A 27,924-nucleotide genomic window follows, 5' to 3' on the forward strand; every position below is an offset into this window, starting at 1 on the left:
TCAATTTAGCTTGAATATATGAATACTGTATGTTTCAGATTATTTCTAGAAAAATTCTAGACAATTACTATTTAGCATTGTTAATCAAAGAATTAAGCATATTTTATTTCCATGCTTAACAACACATATTGTATGCTGCTTAATTTCTCATTTTGTTAGGATTTACTTACTTTGCAGAAGGACTACTAAATAGGAAGCTTTTGAAACCTATATTTAACCATAATGGCTATTAACCAAAAAGATCTATCTGAGAGAACAGCTACTCATATTCAATATATATACTAATTTGAATTATTTCTGGATTTTTAAATAACTACATCTTCTTAATAGACTGCACAAAGAAAATTAAAGATAGTATAGGTAGCTTTCTCAAAATTAAACTCACTTAATAATCATGTGAGATTTTCCTCAAAAGCTTCCACACATTGCATGTAGGTGTGAAAAAAGCCAGGGTGTACAACTGTATTTCCTACAGGAATACTTAGAGCCTTTAATGTGCTGAAGATCACCGTGATACTCCCAGACCAGACACACAATGTAGCATTTCCCATACCTCATCTGACCCAGATCCCTATTAGCATTTTACATAGTAAATAGAACTACACTAAAACTTCATAAAAATTCTGCTATAAGATGCAATTTAATAGTTAATTCAGGTTCTCCTCCCACTAATGTCATAAAATATTTATTAATGCATATATTTGGTACCTTAAATGAAGCAATTAGCTGTAATTTATTGACAACCGTAACTTTGTGGTACTCGATTAAAATCCTAGGTAGGTACAGTGGGAAAGGAAAGAAGCTTCAAAAAGTTTTTAACGCTCAGTTTACTCACTTAAAATATTCAAAAATTAGCAAGATTATTTATAAAAGAATCTTGTCTGGTGCTTTTCAACCAAGAATTACACATATAGTACTAAAATGCATAAACACCATTCTCAACTTTAGTGTCAATTACACATATAGTACTAAAATGCAGAAACACCATACTCAATTTTAGTAACAATTTTTTGTTTATAATTTTTGAATTCTTATGGATTCATTCCACTTCTGTATACTTTTTAAAAAATGTTTTATTGAATTATCCTAGATGTGCAGGAAAGTAGAAATACCCAACTGAAGGTTAAAAGGACCAACAAATTTTCCAAGTGTTCCCAAAAGATTTCCCAATATAATCAGCTTTTGTAAATGCTAAATTCAAGTCTGCCAATGACCACAATTTGTTAAAAAAAAAAAAATAATAAGACTTAGCTACTAAAATTAAGAGATAGAAGTGATGGATTTTATAGTAAACTCTCTCTCTAGCATCTTGTCAACTTAAACTCAAATAACAATTACAAGGTAATATTAGAAGGGTTCCCTGAAATTAAAGGGCAAAAAAAAGGCAAACCATGTTAAACATGTATCTGGTAGTTTTACTCTTCAAAACTTTGTAAAACTTATCATCTGGGGCACCAAGAATATCAGCTTAACTCTAAATCCTACTCTTTTTACAAAACAGATGACAGAATTTAAGGTGTTTCACATCCAATGATATGAAAACACTGGTCTTTAGTTTTCATATTCAAAAAATAGAATATATTAAGACAATTTTTGTACTGGCAGCAGACATCTCAACCAATGGTTAGAATATATTTAGTTAGAATTTACTAAATTTGGATCAATAACAAAAAAGAAAAATACATAGGGTAGAACCAAAGAATCATCAAAAATACATCAGAAGGGAATAAAGTTGTTTTATTTTTGAAGCAATGGCAAAGTTAAAAATAATCCAAATTATTCATTCTTTCATTTGATTAAATGCCTTACTAAATGTACATTAAACTTATTTTTAAAATACCTCATTTTTCATTTTATTCTATGGAGATTTAATTATTAGTTTCTATAGCTTTACCTGTGTGACATCCAGGAAGAGCACCAATGCCATCTACTGCCATGGAGCCCTGAATAGTGCCAAGATTATAAACAACTCCCAGAATATGCAGCTCCCCTATGTGATGGGGAAAGAGCTTTAGCCTTGCCTGTGGAGATATTTAAGTCACTCTTATTATCTGTTTTCATAGTCTCTTAAATAGTGCAATACCTAAATTCTGTAATACTGTAGAATTTATATTTAATATCAATATAATTTAATATCAATAATTTAATATCAATATAAACTCACGACCTAAACCTAACTATCAATTGATTTCTCTTACTAGAAAGCATTTTCTTCAAAAGAAATTTTCTAAATTCAAAAGTTATAGGCTTGGATCCTCATCAATACTTTTAATAAAAACCAAAATATTCTGGTCAACCAAATATCATATGAAATTACAACACTCATCCCAAGAAGAAAGCAAAAACTTTTTTCACCAGGCTTCTTAGGAAATTAACAAACTAAAGACCACTGCAAACCTACTTTCCCAATCAATCTCCCCCCGTGCAATTCCACTTTCCTAATATTCCAAATTTTAGCTTTTTTTAAGAAAACTGGAATATAAAACAAACTGAATAAATGGATTTTTAAATTTTGTTTTCATCTTACTTTTAAAGACTTGACAGAAAAATAATGAAACAATTACCACTTTAGATTCTTCACTATTAATTAAGAATTCTGAAACAACTTCAGTTCCAATCATTTCAGGTTCACCTTTTACCTGAAAAGTAAATTATGTAAAATATACATTCTAATGAATAAAGTATCAGATTATTAACATTTCTATGTATCAATATTTAAGAACAATAACAATAGTTATAGTTAGCATTTATTAGCTTTTCACCATGTGCTAAGCAATATGCAAAGTGCTTTGATTTCACACCGGCAGTAAAGTCATGCAGTAGTAGGTACTTGGATTTATTTTATTTTCATTTCATTCAGTCCAATTCAACTGCAGAAGATAAGTGATCTACTCAAAGTCACAGCCACCAAGAAGATAAAACCTCAAGAGATACAAGTTCAGTTGCTCATCGTAAAAAAATGGCCAAAATGGCCATTTAATTTAATCTTGCAATAAGAGCAAATTTTTTCTTCTTTTACTCCGACCAGCCTCTTTTTCCAAATTGGCTAATTACACATGGAAAAAGTAATAACAGCTTAAGTAGGATACATAAGATTGGTGGACAATAACGGCAGTGCGGGAGAGCAAAAAAGTCCTGTCTCTTCCAAAAGCAGAGCTAAAGTTGGCTCACACTGGGGTAAACTTAATCCTCATAAACCCTGTTTAACTTTTACCATGAATTAGTTAACTGACACAAGAAATAAAAATTTCATTTCCCTAAATTCCAGTTCAGCATCTTAGTCCATCACCAGTAGAAGCTCATGAAGAAACCCAAAGAGTGTGAAATTTGCAGAAAAAAGTGCAACTTCATTATACACAATGACAATTTTCACTTAACTTTAATAAACCTCCTTTAAAACCTAACATCTTGAACAGACTAACATACATCAAAAATTAATAGAACTTTGAAAAAACTTTTCCAAGAGTGAACAATTTATACTCTTCTAATTTGTATTCCAGGCATCCAAAAAACATTAGAAAAATTACTGAGGTTGCTAAAATTCAAGTCAGAATAGAGCCTGGGAAACCTCAATCTTTCAAAACTATTTAAGTATAAATAATCACAAAATGTCTTCAATGAATTTAAGCAGCAAGACTTAAGACTTAATAAGGCAATCTTTAAAAAAATGAAAATGCTTCAAGAGAAATAGTTTAAATAGTTTAAAGTTAGTATAACAGACATCTTCTTTCAAGTTCTCCCTTCATAAATCAGCACCAAAATATTGGGATATTCCCCAATTTAAAAATAAATTTTACCACTTTATTAAAGCATATAGCAAGGTAGTATAAAGAAGTATAAGTAACATAATAGATATTGGTGAATAAACTAATAAATAACTAAGTAAAAAAATGTATTTGCCCAAGGTATTTCTATTACAATCAGCTGTGTAACAAAATTTCCTGCCTCAAAAATAACTATCTTAAATATGTAAAGAAATTATTACAGACATACATAAGAAAAAAGATAAATATAAGTGAAAGTTATGACAACTCACAAAAGAAGAAATATAAAAACAAGAACTTCAACTTCACTAGAAATCAATGAAATGGAAAATAAAATAGTAAGACAGCATTTTTCTTAACCTATAAAATCGAGACTTTTTTAAATAAATAAGAATACTTAATCTTGCAAAGATGAGATACCCAACCCCATATACTGCTGGTGCAAAGCTTGTTGGTATGACCTTTTGGGAAACCAAGAGTATTAAAATATTTATTCCCTAAAATATTCTAACTTCATGGCTAGGAATTTTTCCTACAGAAGTAATCAGGATATGAAACTATGTACCCAAATTTTCACCAATGAATTATTATAATAGTAAACAAATGAAAACTTCCAAAACTAGTAGAACAGTTTACAGACCATTCATGTTATGGAATATTATACAAAAATGAAATATTAATATTAATACCAAAATATGCATATAAATACAGAATGAAAAAAGCAACATACATAATGAGAATCCCACATATGAGGAAAAAACATACAAATGCAAATGATTAGAAAGGCATACAGAAGTGTTGAAGTAGTTATTTCTAAATACTGAGAAGACCGTGAAATCTAAGAAGCAAAACAAATGAACAAACATAACAAAACAGAAACAGTCATAGATACAGAGAACAGGTAATTGCCAGGGGGCAGGGTGGGAGGAAATAGGTGAGGGAGATTAAGAGGTACAAACTTCCAGTTGCAAAGTCAATGAGTCACAAGAAATGTACAATGTGGGGAATATGGGCAATAACCCTGTAACATCTTTGTATGGTGACAGATGACAACTAGACTTATTATGGTGATCATTTTAAAACGTACAGAAATAGCAAATCACTATGTTGTGTATCAGGAACTAACATAGCATTGTAGGTCAATTATACCTCAAAAACAAAATAAACAAATGAACAAACTCATAGAAAAAGAGATCTGATTTGTGGTTATCAGAGGCAGGGAGTGGGGAGACGGGGAACTGGATGAAAGAAGTCAAAAGATACAAAATTCCAGTTGTAAGATAAGATCCCAGAAACATAATGTACAGCATAATAAGTACAATTAACACTGTTGTACGTTATATAAGAAAGTTAAGAGAAAATGCTAAGCATTCTCATCACAAGGAAAAATATTTTCTTCTATTTCTTTAATTTTGTATCTATATAAGATGATGGATGCTAGTAAACTTACTATGATAACCATTTCTTGAGGTATGTTAAGTCAAATCATTATGCTGTACACCTTAAACTTATACAACGCTGTATGTCAGTTATATCTCAATAAAACTGGAAGAAATAAATGCTGAGAAGACAAAACAGTTTTACTTCTATCCTCATCTTCTTCTGTACTCTCAATTTTCAATAAGCATATCTCATACTTTTTGTAACTAGAGAAAATAAGCATAAAAAAAGAGTAACTTCAGCTCACTGAACAGAAGAAGTTGAAATGCTATTACAGCATCTGTTAGACTGTTACTGAAACATGCTTATTACAAATACCTTTTAACAACTTACTAGTTCTTTAACTTCTTCATTTTCCTTTCCACTGACATCTTTAGGTTGAAACTTCCAGAGCAATGACAAATCAGTCAACAAAAGTGGAACTTTCAAAGGGTTTCTAAAAGCCACTTCCACTGTTACTGGCTCTATAAAAGAAAGGCCTAAATTAATAACTTGAATAAACCCCATACATCACCCTATGCTTCAATTCTCTGAACACACCTTGCTTTCACAGCTCTGCATTTCTGCCTATCACCTTGTAAACATCCATTTATTCAGGATCCAGTTTAAATTACCTTCTCAAGATTTCCCCAATTTCTCTGTACCAAAGAATGTCATTCTGTCTTCTATATTTCAAAAGCACATTGCATATTCCTGTATTAAAGCCCCCACTGCATGGTTTTATAAATGCAGCTCACTATATTATGAGTACTCAATTTACTTTTGCATCCCCAACTTCTAGTCATATTTGGCATGCAGAACATTATCTTGAGGGCTTCCCTGGTGGTGCAGTGGTTAAGAATCTGCCTGCCAATGCAGGTGACACGGGTTCGAGCCCTGGTCCGGGAAGATCCCACATGCCACGGAGCAACTAAGCCCGAGCGCCACAACTACTGAGCCTGCACTCTAGAGCCCGCGACCCACAACTACTGAGCCCACGTGCCACAGCTACTGAAGCCCATGTGCCTAGAGCCCGTGCTCCGCAACAAGAGAAGCCACCGCAATGAGAAGCCCGCACACCGCAATGAGAAGCTTGCGCACGGCAATGAAGAGTAGCTCCTGCTCGCCACAATTAGAGAAAGCCCACGCGCGGCAACGAAGACCCGACGCAGCCCAAATAAATGAATTAATTAATTAAATTAAAAGAAAAAACAAAAAACCCCACATTATCCTGAATACACTGTAAACAAAACAAATAAAAGCTGATTCACGTTGTTGTACAGCAGAGACTAACACAACATTGTAAAGCATTTATACTCCAATAAAGATGTGGGAAAAAACAAAAAACAAAAAAAACCATGAATAGAAATTCAAGGGACTTCCCTCGCTGTCCAGTGGGTAAGACTCCACGCTCCCAATGCAGGGGGTCTAGGTTGGATCCCTGGTCGGGGAACTAGATCCCGCATGCGTGCCACAACTAAGAAGTCCGCATGCTACAACTAAGAAGATCCCACATGCTGCAACTAAAGATCCTGTGTGCCACAACTAGGACCCAGCACAGCCAAAATAAATAAATATAAATAAATAATTAAATAAATAAATCTTTTTTTGAAAAGAAATTCAAGTATATCACCTTCTACAACTGCAAGCGGAAATCTTGAGTTATCTGAGTAACTGTTCAAACAGTACTCTGTGGGATGGAAGTTGGATGGAAGTACTCCTCTGTTGACCACAGCCACAACGTGTTCCTCAAGTTCTCGCCACTGCTGAGAGGATTCAGAATCATATTCTTGATCAAGACTTACATGAGTAGCTGCCTGCTTTTCACCTTAAAAAAAAAAGAAAAATGTCACTATTAAATACACATATTTATTAACACCTGCCCTCAAATGAAATATATTTAAAATAAAGGTCTAAGGTATCCAAATAAACACATATACCATTCTTGCCTATTTCCAATTATCTGAGAGAAAAATATCCTCTTACTAATTCTAGCCTGATTGGAACTTAACTTATACTATTGATGCTTTTTTCCTTCTGACTCTGAAAGAATACATCTTCCTAGTCGTCTACAATTTTATATGAAATATTTCAAACATACGCACAAAGCATGGAGAATAATATAGCAAATACTTGTATATCAAAATTTAACAAATGTCAACTTTGTTATATGATCCCAAATTTTATTTAAAAATAAAATAAATGTTACAGATAGAGTTGATGTCCTCTATGTCACCCTCCCCAATCCTGTCACTCTCCTTCATCTCCTCCACTGGTACCACTTCTTCCCAGAGCTACTCTGAAGCTGAAGTATAGCATTCACACTCATATTTTTTATTTGTTTTACCTTACCAAATGAGTGTATACATAAACAGTTCATAGAGTTGGTTTATACTTTTGAAATTTATATACATGGAATTACATTTCAGCCATCATTCTGCAACTTTTCCACTCAGCTTTATGTTGTGGCTATTGTCCATGAAACCATTATGTGAATGTACCAAAATTTATCAATTCATTCCCTGCTGTTTTACTTTTCTTGCTACTAAAAACAATGCTGCTATAAGCATCCTGATAAATATTTTTAAATAAATTACTAAATTAGCTCTTAAAAAGAAACATATTAAGCTCCAATTAAGAAGGCTTAAAATTACAAAGTTTACTTCAACATGCATGAAGACCCTTGATGTGTTTATACTTTTGGCCCAGGACTGCCATTCTATGGCTCAATGCTAAGGAAATAATCCTATGGTTTTTTTTGTTTTTTTGCAGTACGCGGGCCTCTCACTGTTATGGCCTCTCCCGTTGCGGAGCACAGGCTCCGGACGTGCAGGCCCAGCAGCCATGGCTCACGGGCCCAGCCGCTCCGCGGCATGTGGGATCTTCCAGGACTGGGGCACGAACCCGCGTCCCCTGCATCAGCAGGCGGACTCTCAACCACTGTGCCACCAGGGAAGCCCAATCCTATGTTTTAAAGAAGTCTTACAACAAGAACAGCATAATATTGGCAACTGTTCACTGCATCTGTATACATTTGAAATTTTCCATAATAAAATGTTAAGGCAAGTTTTATCCACAAAAATGTCTATTATAACTTAGATTTTATATAAGCAAAAAGATGGAATATAACAAGCAAATGTTACAATACTTTATATGCACTGAATGGAATATTTTACAGCCATTAAAAATGTTTATCAAGATTATGTAAAAACATGAGAATTCTTTATATTATATAAGAAAAGTCATTATGAGTACGGCTATTTTGTTGTTATTGTTTTTAGTTTTTAAAGCTGGAAGGAAAACCCCGAAGTAGTAGCTCAGGTAGCAGGATAATAGATGATATGGTATTGCTGTTTATTTTCAAATATTCTTTAACAACTACACATTATTTTTTAAATGGAAAAAGATGAAAAAACTTAAAAAAAAAAAAAGTCAAGAGGTAACAAAGCCAAATTAAACTTTACTAACCATCTGCTGGTCGTCTGTCGTGGCCAAAGAAAACCCGTGTTGCTGAACTGTTAATATATGGTAAAGGAAGCTGCGGTAAAGGACCATCTGGTGATAGCTGACTTACATTCTAGGAAAAATACCAAAGAAAAGAACAATTTTTGAGAAAACTTAGTTATCTTCAAAATGTACTTCCTCATTTTTTAATACACAAGATATTAAAAACATGTTAAACAAGAATATTAATTACTAGTTTTACTTAATATTTGAGTCATAAAATTTTATAACTGGGAAGAACTCTAGATATCATTGATTGTGGTCCAGGAGAATCTCCCTAAGGTTACTCCGCTAGTTAGTTCCCTCTAGATGTTATACCTCCAAATATTATTATTATTATTATTATTATTTTTAATCACACCACCACCCCGCCGCTTTCCCCCCTTGATGTCCATACATTTGTTCTCTACATCTGTGTCTCTATTTCTGCCCTGCAAACTGGTTCATCTGTACCATTTTTCTAGGTTCCACATATATGCATTAATATACAGTATTTTTCTCTTTCTGACTTAACTTCACTCTGTATGACAGTCTCTAGATCCACCCACGTCTCTACAAATGCCCCAATTTCATTCCTTTTTATGGATGAGTAATATTCCATTGTATATATGTACCACATCTTTATTTTTGTATGTGTTTTACCTGGACTCATTACGGCATCCTATCTGCCAAAATTCTTACCCATACGATTTCAAATTAATAAAGTATAAAAGGGTAATTATATTTTGCAGGACAGATAAAATATTTACTATTCATGGACCCTGAGGAAAAAATTACAACTTTCCATTCCTCCACAAAACAATGCTTTAAAGTTACTATCCTCCTGTCTCAGTGAAATATTTTTTCTTCCTATTAATTCTTCTGCATTACATCAAATTAATCTATCTACCTCCCACAGATCCGTATCTCCTTATCTTTCATAGGAAAAAGAGAGGAATGTACTTTCCAAATGGGGAGATAACCCAATATACTGTAAAACCAGTTATAATTCAAAAATACGTAATGAAGAAACAGTCCAGAAAGCTCATGGAATCTTTTCTTTTTTTAAGATTCCAAGTACAGATACAAATGTTTACTGGAATATTAAAATTCTCTTTTATGAGAACTGTGGAAAGGCAGCACAACTCAGATCTATGACCAAAAAGCCTAGCCTGCCATATTAAGACAGATAATTGCATATATTCTAATAAAAACACTTATAAGACTCCTACTAGCTAGTACTGAATGTGCTTTTTGCTGAAAATAATGACAAATATAATTTTAATATCCACTCCTGAAAATAAGTGTTCACCTTGTAAACATAAAGATATTCTCTGAGGAAAGCCCCTTGTTGAGCAGCAGATTGTTTACTTTCATTGATTAAAATATGCCTAAAAGCAGACACAGCATTGTCCAGTTGCCTAAGAGTACAGGACTGACGTCCAATGGTGAAGTTAATGTGATCCTCTGCAAGAGACCAGCCTTTGCCTTTGTAAACTTGCATGGCTTGACAATAGCAGCGTAAAGCATGTTTCTTCTGTAAGAAAATATACAAAGTATTACAATCCAAATTTCTCTTGGACTGGAAAAAATACACACACACACACACACACACACACACACACACACACACACACACACGAAATCAAGTAACTGGTAATTAGTTCTTCCTCTAACAGACACTGGGATGATGAGGAAAATGAAACTAACATTTATGAAAACCCCTTTGCAAATACTGCTAAAAACCAAGAGGTCCTGAAGCAAACAAGTAGCTGCTCTGTCCAAGGGCAAGAAGTCTAAGAAGTCAGGGCTAATAATGACTTCATGAAAAACCATCTGGGAGTTTCCAGAGCAGTAGCACATGGAGTCATGGATCAGTTAGAGACTTGCCATTAGCTTGTAGCTGAGAGCTATCTTGTAAAGTCTAAATTTTGTTATGGTTAGCTCTCTATACCACCACACTGGGCTGAACAGTAATGTGCACGCTAATACTGCATATATGAGTATATGGTGTAAGTATGTACATATATTTATTGGTCTTGTTTGTTTGGCAGTGTAGTGATAAAGTTTGGCATCCGTTTCTTCTGCCCACCGCTGCATCCTGCCACACCCATGAGCAGATATTTGGCTTTAATTACATATCACTGCCACCCTCTGAACTCGGACAACTTCCATTCTAAAAATGGGATTTGGTACCAAGAAAAAGGCTTCTCTTCATCTAACCTTTTGCTTCAGACTAAATTCTTGTAACCACTCCCCTCTCCAGGGCAGATTTACAAATTCTGTACCATGTTTAACCAGAATTGTTCATTTTTTTAGGAAATGTTTTCTTGAAAAGAGATAAAGAAAGCAAATCAAAATCATCTGCCACTTGAGAGCATGTAATAAGAACAGTCTCTCTTTTGTGATATTCTTACAAAGATACCCGATTTGAATCTCAGGATGAGGAAACATCAGATAAGCCTAAACTGAGGGACATTCTATAAAATAATTGGCCTATAATCGTCAAAAGTGTCAATATCATAAAAGTCAAAGTATCCTTCTGAACAGGATCCTTCACTATAAAGGACATTTAGGGGGCAACTATCAACACCTGAATGGCGTCTAAGGATTAATACTAAGTTCTTGATTTTCACTGTTGTTTTATGGTAATACAGGAGAAAAAATTTTGTTTCTAAGAAACAAGAAATATGTCCTAAAGTACTGGGGGTACTGGGGCACCAGGTACACAACTCTCAAATGGCTCAAGTAAACAAAAGCTTCTGAACTGTGCCTGCAACTTTTTTATAAGTTTGAGATTATTTCAAAATAATTTTTAAGTGATGTTTCTTTAAAAAACAAAAAACCCAATCTTCGTACTTCATTTAGTAAAGGAACACAGTTACTGAATCTTAAAAACTGAGAGATACAGAGAAACAAACGTGTCTAGAAGTGTCGCGTTCAAGTGCATTTTTTAGGATCTCTTGAAAAAGCGTCTAAAGAGATTTAAGAGGTAACAAGGATTTAAAGTCCGCCTTTTGAAATAAAAAATAGAAAGACTGTCCAGGGTATTCTGGGCACAAACACCTTCTCCAGCACTTTCTTAATTTTTTTTTTAACTGTAAAAGTCTCTTATAATGTCGGTTCTCTAACTTTAAATACCTTATATGTGTTCATATTCTTAATGAAAAAATTGAATTATAAAAAATTTCTGGGGACAAGTAATTCAACATGAACTCACAGAGAGGACTGAGAAATGACATTACTATATATATAATCTCCTCTATGCTCCTCACTCATCCCTCCCAATACACACACCTGTTTTTAATGGAAATGTTATAAAAAGTTGGTGCTTCTCAGAAACAACCTGGCCTCAGTCAGAATTACGTGCCCTATGCGTGCCCTATCTTCCAAGGAAGATACTGTTCTTGACAAACTTCAATGGGACATATATTTGCTTTTCCAATAGGTCTTCATTACCAGTTATATTTTCAAGTTTCTACTACTTGAGAAAGCGATTCCCTGGGTTCAAGGTATACAGAGTGGTCACAAAACAGCAACCTACCTTGGAATCATTAACTCCATGAGATAACTACAGTTAAAGATAATTATTAGGCCAGATAGCAAATGTATGTCAACCTACCACAATGTAGCCATTTTTAACTTGCTATGCATTTCCTAGAAACAATATGCCCTGTACTTTTAGAAGGTAAATACAAGATCTAATGACATCATAACCACAAATGAAACCATTCACAAAAGTGGACAAAGATGTGGAAAAAGGATAACTTATTTTTAATAAGAGACACAATCATTCCTAATGGGGCATATAATTATTCTTCCAAGGAAAGGAAACCACATGCTTAACACATTTTGTAGATTTCTGAATAACACTTTTTAAGCAAAGATAAACAATGGAATAGTATGTTTCAGATGCATTTTATACTTACTATGGAAAAAGAGCTGTGAAAAATCAGAGCCTTTTTATTTTTTTCCCCCACTTCAGAGCCTGAGAAATTCTAATACATAAAGTACATCAAATTATTATAAAGACTTTTAATTTTATAAATATTTTTACAGTTTTGTATTTAATATAAAGCAAGGTCACATATTTTCTAACTTGCCAGTTTCCAAAAATAGAGGGAAGAACCCAAATCTTGAAAAGTTGGTTTTTAAAAATCATGGCATTCTTACATGAAATTGAGAATAATTTTAGAACACCTTTATTTCTTTGTATCTTTGAAATAACATATAATTTACAACACTGGCATGTTCTGGTTATCGCAGACTTTGAAAAATGTATGTTCATAAAAATTCTTATTAACCAAATTCAAAAAAATCCTCACACTCCCTGACTAGATTAAAAAATTCCTTAAGAGACAAGACATGTTAGTTTTACGGGTGTAAGCTCAGCTCCTAGGCAAAGTCCCTGGAATATAGAGATGATTACTCAACCCACACTTCTATCTATATTTACAGTAAACCACCATATCTCAACTGCTGTTACCACTCTAGAAAGTGGTAACTGCCTCTAGAAAGGTCCCTCCAGCTAACGCTTAAAAGGACAACTGGGGCCAGAGAATCTCTCTAAATTAATAAAGATCTTTTCCAACCCAACTGCTCCCAGGGACAAGAGACAGAAGATTTCTACCCATTAAATATTTAGTAAATACTATTAAGAGACATTCTGAGAGATAACAGAAGACCAGAGTTGAAGTAGGGAGGGTTTAATCGCCTTTAAGAAGAATTAAAATTACTTCAGTGCAGTATATCTGGCCTTCACATATATGATTTAGTTTAACCTCACAAAAATTGGGGCAAAATTCCGAATTTTATAAATAAAAAAAAAAACAGAGGCTCAAAGACATAACTTTAAATAGTCAAGTTGTGAGTAGATCAAGATTTAAACTCAGATTTGTCTAAATCCAAATCTCATGTCCTTACCAATATAACACATTACCTCAGAACAAAATTTAATTCCATCTTTAGAACTTTAAATCAAAAATTGACAAATAACATACATCTATAAACTAAACAAATTATAACAAATAAAAATTAAAATAAATAAATTATTTTCTTTTTAAAGCAAATGCACTCACTTGCCCTGCTTTACTAAACCGGTGGCCTGCCAGTATCATATGAAACGCATATTTTCTAACCATGGGACTCTTCATGTTTATAAAGCAATGTGCCGCCTGCTCCAAAAGAAGTGCACTTCGAAGATCAGAATCCTATTGAATGTTAAAGAAAAAGAAGGTTAACTTCACAAAATTAAAAGTAAAGAGGTAATTAGTGAAAAATACATTTACCTTCTTAAAATCATATATAGCATACACAATATTTAACTTAGGAGTATCTGAGGGCAGAGATCAAGAGACAATCCAGTCTTGATGATTCTTTCTTCCAATAAGCCAAATTTTAAAAAAGTTCAAAAAAGTCTCTATCATGAAATATTTTCTTTTGCTTTTCATAGAGCCAAATGTCTGGTTATGATATGCCCCATGTAATAAATCTGTGAAGAAATGCAATCCCTTTTCAAATGGCAAAAAAAGAATATAAACTGGGAATTTAATACAGGTATACTGATTTAAAGATAAACCAGAAAATGGAGTACAGAAAAAAATATATTCACACCAATCTAATTTCTTCTGGAAACTGATCTGTGACATACAATAGCATACTTCCATCCATCCAAGAAAAAAGGAAAGACAGAATGTGTGTAGATCATGATATAATCTAATCTACTACTCTGTCCTCTATCAAGTTTTACTGTACTTAAAAGGAATTATCAGTTTTTGCTCTAGTTCAAGAGGGTCAAAATGACTGATTTGCATTAAAAAGTTCAGAAGGCTTCCCCTTCAAAGATTATCACCTCCTGTTAGCATATTAGTTAGTAAATGGTATAACTCAAATTAGTTTCCACTTCAACTGACTTACAACAGAGTCTACAAAAACCACATACTACATTTATAGCCTCACCCGTAAGGACAACCTTTCAAATGACAGAGCCACCATCACTTTACAAATAACTGAGAAAGTACTGAAGGTTGCTGATGAAGCATCAACAACATTTTCACCAAACTTTCTCTAGTTTTTCAGCTATTCTCAAGCTGAACTTACCATGCCCTTCCATGTGTTCTGCTGCCATTATTTTCCCCAGGGAAAGTTGAAAACAGAAAACATTGACTTTAAACGCAATAATTTCAACAAATTATAGTTACATCAAAAAGTGTTCACAGACCGTTGATTACTGTAACTATCTCTGTAGCAATCATAAAATTATATTAGAGCGGAAAAAGATCTGAGGAGACACTCCAGAAAGCATTCAGTAAATGGTAGATATTGTTAATCTATTTCAACCCCCTCATAACAAAAACTAAATGATCAGATGATTTTCTCAGTTAACTAAATCCAAAAGCTAATGAGTGGGAAAAATAGGAATATACAATTAACAAGCAGTTCTAAACCAAGGGTTTACATCGGAATTACCTGGGGAAGCTAGGGAGCTTACTTCTTTATTTTTTTAGGAAAATGTTTTCTTCTTAAAAAATTATTAAATACAGCCTCTTTTTTTCCTTAAAGAATAAATGTTTGAAGAAAAAAAGTGAGTATCTTTCTTTCCCACCTCATTCCTCATCCAATTTGCCAGAGGTAACTACTATTACCAACATGGTGCTGGTTTGTGTCATTTCTCTCTCTCCCTCCCTGTACTTACTTATATGTTAAATACAACAGTTTTTTTAATACTCATACTTCCTTATACATAAATGGTATTATACAGAGTATTATTATCTTGCGTTTTAACTTAATATCATGGACTTCTTTCCAAAACATCTACATCTCTCATTTCTTTTAAAGCCACATTGTATTCCATTATATAAATGTACCACAATTTATTAATAGTCTCCAATTGATTGATTGAATACTGCCACATTAATTACTACAAAAAATGCTTCAATAAACATCTTTACAAAAAGATTTTTGAGTAACTATACAAATATTTTTATTAAACAAGTTTTTGGACGTAGAAGTGCTGAGTTAATGAAAGCTATGCATATACTTTAAAAAAAAAGCCATACCAGTAAAAATTCCCATAAGAGAATAAGAGTTCATTTTCCACTCAGCCAAAAATCATTTTTTAAAATTTTATCACTTTCATAAAAGAAAAATAACACTTTGTTCCTCAACATACATTTCTTTAATAGTAAGGCTGTTCATCTTCCATATGTTTAAGTGTCTTTGTACTTTTTCTGTGAATTGCCTGTTTATGCCCATTTGTGAATGGGTTTTTGTGATTATCTGGTTTGTAAGAGCCCTTTGTACACTTAATTAATATTAGGCCTCTCATACATTTGCAAATAGTATTTCGCAGTTTTGACATGAAAGAGACTATTCTTTAGTAGTCAAACATACTATATCTTTGCTTCTATGGCTTCAAAATACTGTATCAAACTAAGAAAGAATGTTATCTAAAATGTTAGATTTTAAAAAATGTTCTCCCATATATTCTTCCAGGTTGTTCATTTTTTCATATTATAACTTAATCAAGCTATAATTATATTATCATGTAATGAATAAGATAAGAATCAGCTAGTTTGATGTCACAATACCATTCAGTGAATAACCTAACATTTCCCACTGATATGACAAAATGACAGCTAATTATATGTAGTATTTAAATTCTCATTCTATTCCATTACTCTGTCTATTCTTATCATTGTAAACAGTTTTAACTTCTAAAGCCTTATAATACATTTTAATATCTAGAACAGGTAGATTCCCTCTAATTACTTCTTCTATTTTGGAATTTTATTTAGGTTTCTCAATAGTCAGTTTAAGTCCTACAAATTTCTTAAGTTTATTCTTAGCATGCACATGCACCCACGCACACACACATACATGCACACACACAGCACAAAAACATTTTTTTAATTGCCTACAAAGCTTCATTAACCTGCAAAACCCGGATGGGCTGCAATCCTGGACATCCTGAATAAAATAAGGAATATACCCTAGATATCTTTGACGGTGTGTAAATGATTCTAATGTACAATTCAATTGAGAACCAGCACAGTAAACCCTCAGCATTCTGAACTTTAATTTGACTGACCAATTCAAGAGAGACCTGGAAGTCCACAGCATATATTAATTTAGCTGAAGCAAAATTTGCCTCGTGCATCCAGTAAAACTGTTTGCTGAGAAAGAATAGATTTGCAGAGCTAAACACCCTGCACTCATATCTCACTGCAGTCTTTGTTCTTCGTTTAGGTCCTGTGTTACAGTGACACCTAAAGTAGAAAAAAAACACTGCTTTGAAACCAAAAAATGGCCCTGAAAAGAATGGCAACTGCCATCTGTGTTGATGGAAGAAAAATGGAAGAATTTCACAAAGTGATCGTTTTATCCAGAAAGCAGAGGCTTTTTTTGAATGAGCTGAAGAATAAAATTTTATTTTAGTGTTAGTTCACATCCACGCTATGACAAGTCTATCATATACAGTCTATAAAGAACTAAGGAAAAAACCCCATGATACCACTTCAACAAGAACTCCAGCCTGTGAACTTTGCCCACAGCCAAGATATAATTTTAACAAAAGCTGAAAAGGCAACACTAACTTAAAATATGAAGATAAATATAAGGGAAAAAATCATTTGAGGTAGAGGTTTCCATAAACACTTCCATTACAAAAAGGCACCCGCTGCACAAACTTAACTGAATCAAATCTCAAGGATGGCATGGCACTAAGATTTTTTTTCTTTACATAATTGTGAATTTAACAGGAAAGGTGCTAGCAGCTGAACAACTTACCACAGGAACAGTTCCTCCCAAACTGGAGAAACTTATAAAAAACTGGTGCTATACTATATCCTTGATAAGGTGATTTATTGTATTTAAATGGAGTAACAGACAAAAAGGGTTATATGACCAGAATAAATGTTCAACACAGAAACACAGACACAAGGAGGGGGAAAGCACCATGTTTTAAGCACCAAATTTAGACACAATACCTATGTGCTACTAAATGTGACATGTTTCATCATTAAACTGGGTTTGCTCTGCCATACTGAAAATCCCAGGGCATAACACAAGAATAAGACCCACTTGCCCATCAACTTACAGTGCAAAAAATAAAGTCAAAGCACAACTCTTTTCATCACAGCTATCTTTTGCTATAATGGTATTAACAAAAATCTAGGAAAAACAATTCATGAATGTCAAGACTATGTAACTCAGTTCCCTACCCTCAGAATGAGTACATTTTTCATTTTATACAGCCTTTCTAGTTAACAAAATTACAATAAATACAAATTATTAGTTAAAATTTAATAATCTTAGACATATTATGCCTAGCAGTCTTTACTTTCAAGTTATCTCAAAGAAATATCTGACAAGTATAGTAGAAAAGGCCATTGAAAATCACAATTTCTGGGGAAATATATCGCATTCACCCCCCTCTGTCACCCCAAAGCAGTAAATGACAATGATAAATTTCCTAGAATTTCATGACAAAATTAATCATCCAGGTTTGAAAAAGAAAGGTAAAAACAAAGAGTTGGAAAGAAAAAGAATAATGAAAGAAAATAATAACGTTACAATGCAGACGGAAGAATTTGCTCTAAAGAAATTTTACTCCAAGCTCCTAAACCATAAATTCCTTTTACATTCACTGATAACCCCTAGGCTGAAAAACTCAGCAACATTTTCAAACCCAAGTTAAGATTATTTATTATAATACAGAACATCAACACACTCAAGAACCTATATTCAGCTCTAACAAATAGTTTCTGACAACTGTTCATACTGGTCAGTGTCCATGCAGTATCAATTATTAAATATTTTTAAAATTCATCCCTTAGCCTACTTAGTTATAACTGACAGAAACCTTTTTAGAATTAATGGTTCAGTTCAACAAACACCTGTAAATCATATACCATGTGTCAAGCCCAGTGTTAGGCACTAGGGATAAAAATGTAGAAAGCAACCCAGTTCCCTATCCTCAAGAAGTTAACAGCTTAAATATAATTCCCAATATAATATGACAAGTCAGGTCTCACAGCATATATGAGAGGACAGGACAGAGACACTAAGAACAACCTGGGTACTACATACAAATATCTGAAGGATATGACTGATATCAGGACTACTAAATTAAGGTGAAGAAAGAGGAAAAGGGCCGAAGTCCAAGAGAAGGACATTAAGGACATGAACCAGGACAGTAATAGGAGGGATTTTAAAAAGAGAAAGAGAGATAAGTAAAATATGTGAAGATATAAAAACATGTTTAAGAAGTTTTTAAAAAAAAAATCCCCTGGGACTTCCCTGGTGGTCCAGTGGTTAAGAATCTGCCTTCCAATGCAGGGGACATGGGTTCGATCCCTGGTCAGGGAACTAAGATCTCACATGCCGTGGGGCAACTAAGCCCACGTGCCCCAACTACTGAGCCTGTGCACTCTAGAGCCCGTACACCACAACGAGAGAAGCTTGCACACCGCAACAAAAGATCCACATGCCACAACAAAGATCCTGCATGCCACAAATAAGACCCGATGCAGCCTAATTAATTAACTGATTAAAAATCCCCTAATTGTGTCACTGACAATATAGAAGAATATAGGAACATCTCAAGTAGTTTCTGCCTTGAGCAAATAAGGAGCTGGCTGGTTATAATTTAAGATCAAGATCTATAAGGTAAGAAAGTAGAAGTTTAGTTATTGCTATGTTGACTCAAAGGTGCACTGGGAACACTCAAATAGGTTAAGTCTAAAAGGCAGTTGGCCATTCAAATCTAAAGCTCAAGGAGACGTCAGGGCTGGAGACAGATTTGAGAGTGAAAATCATAAATGTAAATAGATTACCTAAAACATGTATGAAGTAAAAAAGTACAATGGTCCAAGGATTAAAACCCTAGGGAACATTAATATAAACACAAAGGTGTTTGATTTTGTTTTTTCTGTTCTTGAGCATTCATCTAAAAAACATGTCTTCAACCATACTTACAAAGAATTACTCCATTCTTTACAAGCCTATAGTCAATGCAACTTAATGTCTGTTGGAAACCTTCAACAGCAACTATTTAAGTGAATTTCTTTTTCTCCCTTTTGAAATATTCATAATATAGATTTAAAAAATGCATAAGATGATTTTTTAACAAGTTCATATGAATGAAAACAAAATTAAAAATTCCTGAGTAATTACTTTTTAAAGTATCAATTTTATATTAGGAAACATGTATATGCATGTTGCCTTAAATATTGTTATCCATAAGTCAAAACCTAATTCATAGAAGAAATACAGTGCATGTTTGTGGTTAATAATCATGCAGGCTTAAAATGTGTAAATAAAATAAATTCAGTTTACAAAATACTGCACTTAAAATTAATTCAACAAATTACTAAAGTAGCCAGGTTATAAATTCCCAAAGAGAGATACCCCTCTAATTTTGTTTTGCATACCCTCTCAAGAAAAAAGAAACACTTTAAAAAAAATATGAAACAATACTAATTAGAACAAATACTACACAGTTTTAGTACCTCACTGGTCAACCGTATTAGGAGAGCTGCAGCCTCTGAATATTTGCTTTGGCTTTTTAAGATTTCAGCACTAAGCAATACACATCTTTCAGCCAATACCATATTCCTAGAGAAAAAAAGACAAGAAAAATATAATTAGCACTACAATAATATTTTAGTACATCATAGTAACCATGTGTTCAACAAAAGTTTCCAATCCTAGTTTTTAAGTAAAAAGAAATCCATGTCCTTGTTCTCTACTTACCAAAAAAGGTTAAAAAAAAAACTTCAAAGAATTCTCATAACTCATCAAAACTTTTTAGCATTGTATAATTTTGTAGTAAGACTACAATACAAAGTCACATTTCCTGTATGAAAAAAGCTAGAACCCAACTTGTATCTCTGAATCAGCAGTTAGTTAACAAAACTTGCTTTCAGACATAAAGGAATAAAAACATTTCACTCAGATTTCTTTTTCCTTCCTTACTGCAAACTCTGGTTATGTGTGTTTCATTTTACTGACTACTTTTAGGAATAGTTAGGCATTTTCTCTCTGGTTAGTACTATTGAAATGTTTCACTTGGAGATAGCATGGAGCCAGTGTTGCCTGTTACTGAGCAAAATCTTCTTTGTAAAAACACAAAATCAGTTGATTTTTCTTGTGGACAACTACCATCAAAAATCTAGAGTTAGATTATTTATTCTTGAAAATAATAAAAATAAATGAAAATACTTTTTACTGTGAAATTACAAGATGGAATCCTTCTGTTGAGAAATACAGTTGACCACTGAACAGTGCAGTCAAAAATATGGAGCTGGCCCTTAGTATCCACAGTTCCACATCCATGGATTCAACCAACCGTGGATTGTGTAGTACTGTAGTATATATTTCTTGAAAAAAATTCATGTATTAAGTGGACCCACAGGACTTCCCTGGCGGTCCGTCCAGTGGTTACGACTCCACGTTTCCACTGCAGGGGGAACAGGTTCAATTCCTGGTTGGGGAACTAAGATCCCACATGCCGCACATCATGGCCAAAAAAAAAAATGGACCCACACAGTTCAAACCTATCCTGTTCAAGGGTCAACTGTAGCAGCAAAGTTTTTCTCATTTTACTTTCTAATTCTTATACAAAAATATACCACTTGACCTTAAAATTACAACCAAAGACTACTAACTTGAAGGTCATTCTGAACAGTGATATTTTAAAAATACAATTCACTACTTTCAAAATTACTGTAGTGATCTGCCATAAACTTTCTACAAATCATGATATTTTTAGAGAGTTGGTATTTATGAATATCTGAGAATGTTTTAATGAACACAAAAGACTAACTCCTCCTTGCCAGTACCTACTCACGTACTACAATATGCTCAGTTCTTAAATCTTCTTCTTAAGTAAACTTTACAAATCTTTTTTTTTTTTTTTTTTTTTTTCAGTACGCGGGCCTCTCACTGCTGTGTCCTCTCCCGTTGCAGAGCACAGGCTCCATACGTGCAGGCTCGGCAGCCATGGCTCACGGGCCCAGCCGCTCCGCGGCATGTGGGATCTTCCTGGACCGGGGCATGAACCCGCGTCCCCTGCATCGGCAGGCGGACTCTCAACCACTGCGCCACCAGGGAAGCCCAACTTTACAAATCTTAACACAACTGTTTTATTTTTATCCTCAGCTATTTCCCCTTGTGATCAGCTATGAAGTCACAAGGCTACCAAGTTCAGGACTTTATATTAATTTGTTTATTAAAGCAAGATTTTAAAAAGTCATTTGTGTCAGGCAGTGGAATTACTAAAGATTCAAGTGTTTCTATGACACAATCCCTATCTAAAAGCAGAAACTGACATAAAACAGATAATGAACAGGGTACCATTGATTTTTATTATGATTTGGGGAGATAAAGGAGGGAAGTGAAAGCTTGAAAAAAGAAATGTATAAAGCTAAATAGGATTGCATCAGTTAAAAAGTGGAGCCTGGCAGGGGGCTTCCCTGGTGGCACAGTGATTGAGAGTCCGCCTGCCAATGCAGGGGACACGGCTTAATGCCCCAGTCCGGGAAGATCCCACATGCCGCAGAGCGGCTGGGCCCGTGAGCCATGGCCATTGAGCCTGCGCGTCCGGAGCCTGTGCTCCGCAACGGGAGAGGCCACAACAGTGAGAGGCCCGCGTACAGCAAAAAAAAAAAAAAAAAAAAAAAAGTGGAGCCTGGCATTATAAGGGCATTGCAAAAGTAATATTGTATTTCCTGTACTTAAGAAAATTTACTTACATTTTAATATTTCTGAGACCAGGGAGCTTCTTAAAATTGATATGTATAACTAATGTAGTGTTTTCTAATTTATCCCAAAATATCTATTAAATTATTGATAAACCTTACCAATTATGGTAACTTAGAAAAAAGATTATAAGGTAAACGCATGTCAGTTAAGTATGTATTTAGAAAAAGCATATAGTCTGCTATGAACAGGAGGACAAAACTGGATTGCCATGGCTTATTTGGCTATCTGGGTCAATTGGTATTTTCACTTTTCTTTCGCACCACTCCACGTGCATCTCTCCAAAGGCTCTGTGCTTCATGAAGACAAGGAAAATCTTTTCAGAGAAAGGACTTTACTGCTCTGGCTTCCTTAATGCCTCATTCTCATAGTTCTTCTACCTTTTGAATCTCACTTTTTCGGAATCCTTCAAAGGTTCCTCTTTCACAGAAAGCTGTTTCTCCTGCCAGAAGCTCCAAATATATTCTCAAACAGATTATACAAAGTATTCTATACAAAGGGCAGGATTTGATACTGGCTCCACCATTTATTAACTGCATACCCTTGGGCAAGTTAAACTCTTTAAGTTTCAATCTCCTTGTCTATCAAATGGAAGAATAATAGTATCCACCATTTCATAGGCTTGTTGTAAAGATTAAATGAGCATGTAAATTACCTTGGCATAGTGGTAAATGCTGAGCACTAGATAAATGTTAATCATTATTACTAGTGTTGTGTTATAAACACATTGCTATGACTACTACTTCTACTTCAACATTATAGGACACAAAACTGCCTTTGTGTCTCTGACTCTAACCCATCCATTCTACATAGAAAAGTCATATTAATCTTTCTGAAAAATAACTTTTATTATATCAAGGCTCTACTCAAATATTCAGTAACTCCCCCATTTACTACTACATAAATCTTAACTACAGCTTAAAAATAATAATAAATGAGAGTTAATGCTTCCCCACGCTGATTTCTCTCTAAACACCTTTCCATATATACAAACCCTCTAACCTAGCCAGGGCTCTATTCCTTTTCAGCAGTTATGCTGTAACCAAAACATTGCTCCTGGCAATCACAATTACTAAAATGTCTTTATGGCTATCAACTACCAACCAACCTTTCTTTCAAGGTCTACTCCTCAAACATACCATGACACCTTCTCTGGACCAGCATAGTCTCCTTTACAGGTGATGAGTTCTAACTCCCATAGAGTTTCAACAGAACTCACTATGTGTACAAAACATTTCTCATTTTCTTCCCTGGACCATTATTTAACTCTGTGTTTGCCTATTTAACAAGGAAAGTTCAAACTAGCTAACTCCTGGCTTAACAGTAGCTAAAGTTAGAGATGTCCCCAAAATATAAATCACCCTCAATAGAACAAATAACCTCAACATTACATATAACAAATTCCTAACCACATATCCAAACAAAATTGGAAAGGAAAGGAAAATGTAGTAAAACCCTAGTTTTAAAAGATCATCTCATCTATGACTATATTAACTTGATTTGGGAGCTTATTTAAGTTTAAAGCATAAAAAACAAAGAACCATTTATATCTAATAACCATATAAATGTCAAATTTACCTCTAAATGGATAGAACATAAATATTCTAGTCACCTACTTGCAGATATCCCTGTATGTCTGGATTGCAGTATCCATATAATGTGCAGGGTATGGCCTGGGTGCTCCTGGCTGAAGGAACGCTGACACTGCTGCCATTTCCTAGAGAAAAAGACATTATTTATAGTATTTCAAAAGGAGAATATTCTTGTAGTTTAGCATTCAGGCAGTCTAAAAATTGGAATGAAGTTTGCTGAGTTTTTTTATGTATCCACATACATAAATCTGAGAGCCTAATGCAGACTTGGAAAATATATTTATATGCTTTTAGTTTCAAAATTCTCTAGTCAAATTCCAAAGTCTGTCATTCAGTATTTAAATGAGTTTTTTCAAGAAGACCTAGTAAACAATTTCAGTCATGGTATATATATAACTACACTTTCAGTCATGGTATATATAACTACCAAGTGAGCCTAGCTTAAGATTTCTGCTACCACCTCCTCCTCGTTATTCCCTCTTCCTTAATGACTAAAGAACAGACCAATGACAGAACCATATAGAGAGAAACAAAATAAACTGCGTCTCTTTCCAATGCACTGGCTTCAAAATTTGAAAACAGAGCTCACAACAGCTTGCAGTATGTATCTTTTCAGCTACTTACACACTCTATAGTTTATATCCTATATCATACAGAAGGCACAGACACCATTTCTGAGACCTATACTACTGTCAATTTTCCAGGACTTCTTATTTCATTTTAAAAACCCATTCCATTGTTAATAATTCAAATAATATACAATAGTGCTGAAGAATTTTGAAATGAAGATGAGAATGAAGGTTTTGGCTTCTTAGTAAAATATTCTATTATGTCCATACTCGTGGTCTCATATAGACCAAGTTTTAATAAAAATTTAATTAGAAATAAATGAAACTTTCATACACTGGGGAAAAACTTGTTAATGCCAATCCACTTTTAGGATGAATAAACATTTTTCTGCAACAGTTTTTAAAATAGAAAAAAAATACAGAAATAATTTAATTATCTAAAAAAAAGGAATTATCTAAAAAATGAGATATGATTAAAGCTTTTAACCTGACAGACTATGTAAGTTTCATGACATTATGAAACATGTTTCAGAATACCTCTGTATCTTCAGCACCCAGCAGCGTCTGCTCAAAAATTTACTGAAGAAACTGAATGAAAATACATGATTTTCACGTGAAAAAATTTTCTACAGCTCTGAAACATCATGTTTTCTTAACTAGTTTAAATTTTAACTAATATACATAATGATAGGGGGCGGGCTTCCCTGGTGGCGCAGTGGTTGAGAGTTCGCCTGCCGATGCAGGAGACACAGGTTTGTGCCCCGGTTTGGGAAGGTCCCACATGCCGCGGAGCGGCTGGGCCCGTGAGCCATGGCCGCTGAGCCTGCGCGTCCGGAGCCTGTGCTCTGCAATGGGAGAGGCCGCAACAGTGAGAGGCCCGTGTACCGCAAAAAAAAAAAAGAAAAAAGAAAAAAAATATATACATAATGATACACATAGGGGTCTATATTATACAAAAAAATCTAATATATATTATATATGGTATATTATATTAAAATACATTATATTTGCCATATATGAACTATATATACTGCATATATATACATCAATAAAAGTGTACTAAGAAAAAATCCTGTAAGAAAAATAGGCCCCAATTCTAAGTTATTTTCTAATTTCATTCTACAAGAAATTACAAATCAATATACACACAAACTGACAATTTCTAAGGATACAGTGAGAACATTCAGAATGATCACCCCAAGTTACTGCACAATCTTCAATAATCAACCATTAAATCATTTCTTGTAGTCTACAGTAATGGATTAATACATTTCACGAAGACTTTCATCAAGAACTGGAGTGATCTACTTAACCTTCAGCTAGTTATGACTAATTTAACTACAGAAAAACCATATTTCTCCAAGAATTCCTATTATTGGTTTCACTGTGATATATCTTTTAACTTTATAGTTAAAATAACTAAGTATCTTCTTAACTATCATCGAAAAAGCCGGGCAATATAGTCTGTTATCAATTAGCTACTATGTGACTGGTAAATAGGAAAGAGATATCAGTTCAAATGAAATTTTTATTCATTCAAAAATAGTTTTTCTTAGGCAACGGGATCAAATATAGCAAATACAGAATTATAACCTTCAGCAGGAAAGGAAAAAGCTCTGAGCTTAGCTGTTGCTCAAGCAGGAGCTTTTTAAATCTGTATTTTAAGAAAATATAAAATGAATGCCTACACTTCGTATCTGTGTGTGGCTGCGGGGCTGGAGGGGGCCTCTCTAGAGACTTATGCTCCCAGCCTTGCACAGTTCTTGTTTTAAGGCAGGCTGCGCTTCCTTCCATGCTCACCTTCATGGCAATTACACTGATTACAAGTTCCTCTTCCCCACCCCGATGTTCACGTATTGTTTTTGCGTACTTTTTTATTCCTTGAGATAACCTCCTGCCATGCTAACCTGCCTCACACAAACACTTTATGCTCTGGTTACAAACATACATAGGTTTTATGAGACTCTCCCAGCCCTATTTTTCTCTAAGGCCTATTATTTTTAGAGCAGCTATTCTAGACTACAAAGATTTTTAGGTATGCATATATTATGCTACAGCAGCTATGCCTTTATTTTCCAGTGTTAAACTACTTTCTCTCATATAGCTGCTACTAATATGCCTCCATCTAAATGATTTAAATACAGTATTTATCAGACTGCAGATAGAAATGAAAAAGCTTAAGTACCATAAAATCATAGAAAGTTTTTGTCATACTTTTCCAAGATTTTACCAAACTTTCAATTTGCAGATGCATTGTGTACAATTTTGAAATTATAAACGTATAAATGGTGAAATAACATTTAAGTGTTTGTGATTTTATATTAGCTCATATTAGATGACTACAAGACCAGAGACTGTCTAGCCAAGGACAATTCACATAATTTTTCAAACACTCTTATTCATAAAGGTAACATATTTTCAGTTCCTGAAGGTTTTTTAAAAGTTAGCTGACTTTTTAAAATTAAAAATACTAAAAAATAAAAAAGAATAGTAATTTTGCTATTTTAGTTTTACATTTTAAAATCACCTATTTTATTTTTATAGACATAGTATTAAAATAAATGCAAAAGAGATAGCAGTTATTAAACAAGTATCTACACGATAATTATCAATGAAGTAGAGTTCTTATGAATTTTTATTCTTTCCACTTTTGTTTATAGCTTGTGTGTCTTTAAAAAGATTACGTAGGGGGGCTTCCCTGGTGGCGCAGTGGTTGAGAGTCCGCCTACCAATGCAGGAGACACGGGTTCGTGCCCTGGTCCGGGAGGATCCCACATGCCGCGGAGTGGCTAGGCCTGTGAGCCATGGCCGCTGAGCCTGCATGTCCGGAGCCTGTGCTCCGCAATGGGAGAGGCCACAACAGTGAGAGGCCCGCGTACCGCAAAAAAAAAAAAAATTACGTAGGCACGCAGGGTGTGGGGGAGGAAGCTCATGAGGGGCGCAGGCCCTCTCCCTCCTCCAGGGCTGCCGCTCCTCCTTCTGCGCTGCTTGTGTGCCCGTAAGGGGCAGACCTCGTTTGTGAAAAGTCAGCTGAGGAGACTCTAGCGCCCGCCATGGCCAACGAAAGCGGAAGGAAGGAGTCAAGACTAAGAACAACGATCATATAAATTTGAGGGTGGTGGGGCAGGATGGTTCTAAGGTGCAGTTTAAGAGGCATACACCACTTAGTAAACTAATGAAAGCCTATTATGAACAACAGGGGTTGTCAATGAGGCAGATCAGATTCTGATTTGATGGGCAGCCAATCAATGAAACAGACACACCTGAACAGTTGGAAATGGAGGCTGAAGATACAATTGATGTGTTTCAGCAGCAGACAGGAGGTATCTACTAAAA

At 34.3% G+C, this 27,924-nt stretch overlaps 1 protein-coding gene and 1 pseudogene across 3 annotated transcripts in view; one reads left to right on the plus strand and one right to left on the minus strand.

Annotated features, from left to right (window-relative positions):
* The window catches only part of TRAPPC8 (trafficking protein particle complex subunit 8), a gene marked incomplete at both ends in the record, with an annotated part of 90,348 nt that overhangs the window by 35,418 nt on the left and 27,006 nt on the right, over positions 1–27,924 (minus strand). For both annotated transcript variants that reach the window (XM_079717447.1, XM_079717446.1), the window contains 9 exons: positions 1,895–2,021; positions 2,565–2,639; positions 5,538–5,668; positions 6,817–7,011; positions 8,652–8,760; positions 9,979–10,203; positions 13,745–13,876; positions 20,177–20,282; positions 24,044–24,144. In XM_079717447.1, coding sequence (XP_079573573.1) covers positions 1,895–2,021; positions 2,565–2,639; positions 5,538–5,668; positions 6,817–7,011; positions 8,652–8,760; positions 9,979–10,203; positions 13,745–13,876; positions 20,177–20,282; positions 24,044–24,144 — 1,201 coding nt within the window. The remainder of the gene's footprint in view (positions 1–1,894; positions 2,022–2,564; positions 2,640–5,537; positions 5,669–6,816; positions 7,012–8,651; positions 8,761–9,978; positions 10,204–13,744; positions 13,877–20,176; positions 20,283–24,043; positions 24,145–27,924) is intronic.
* LOC307061892 (small ubiquitin-related modifier 2-like) lies at positions 25,058–27,922 on the plus strand (annotated as a pseudogene). The gene is made up of 2 exons: positions 25,058–25,087; positions 27,656–27,922. The product of its transcript is annotated as a small ubiquitin-related modifier 2-like (transcript).

This window comes from Hyperoodon ampullatus, assembly GCF_949752795.1.
Source record: "Hyperoodon ampullatus genome assembly, chromosome: 13".
Lineage (NCBI taxonomy): Eukaryota > Metazoa > Chordata > Mammalia > Artiodactyla > Ziphiidae > Hyperoodon > Hyperoodon ampullatus.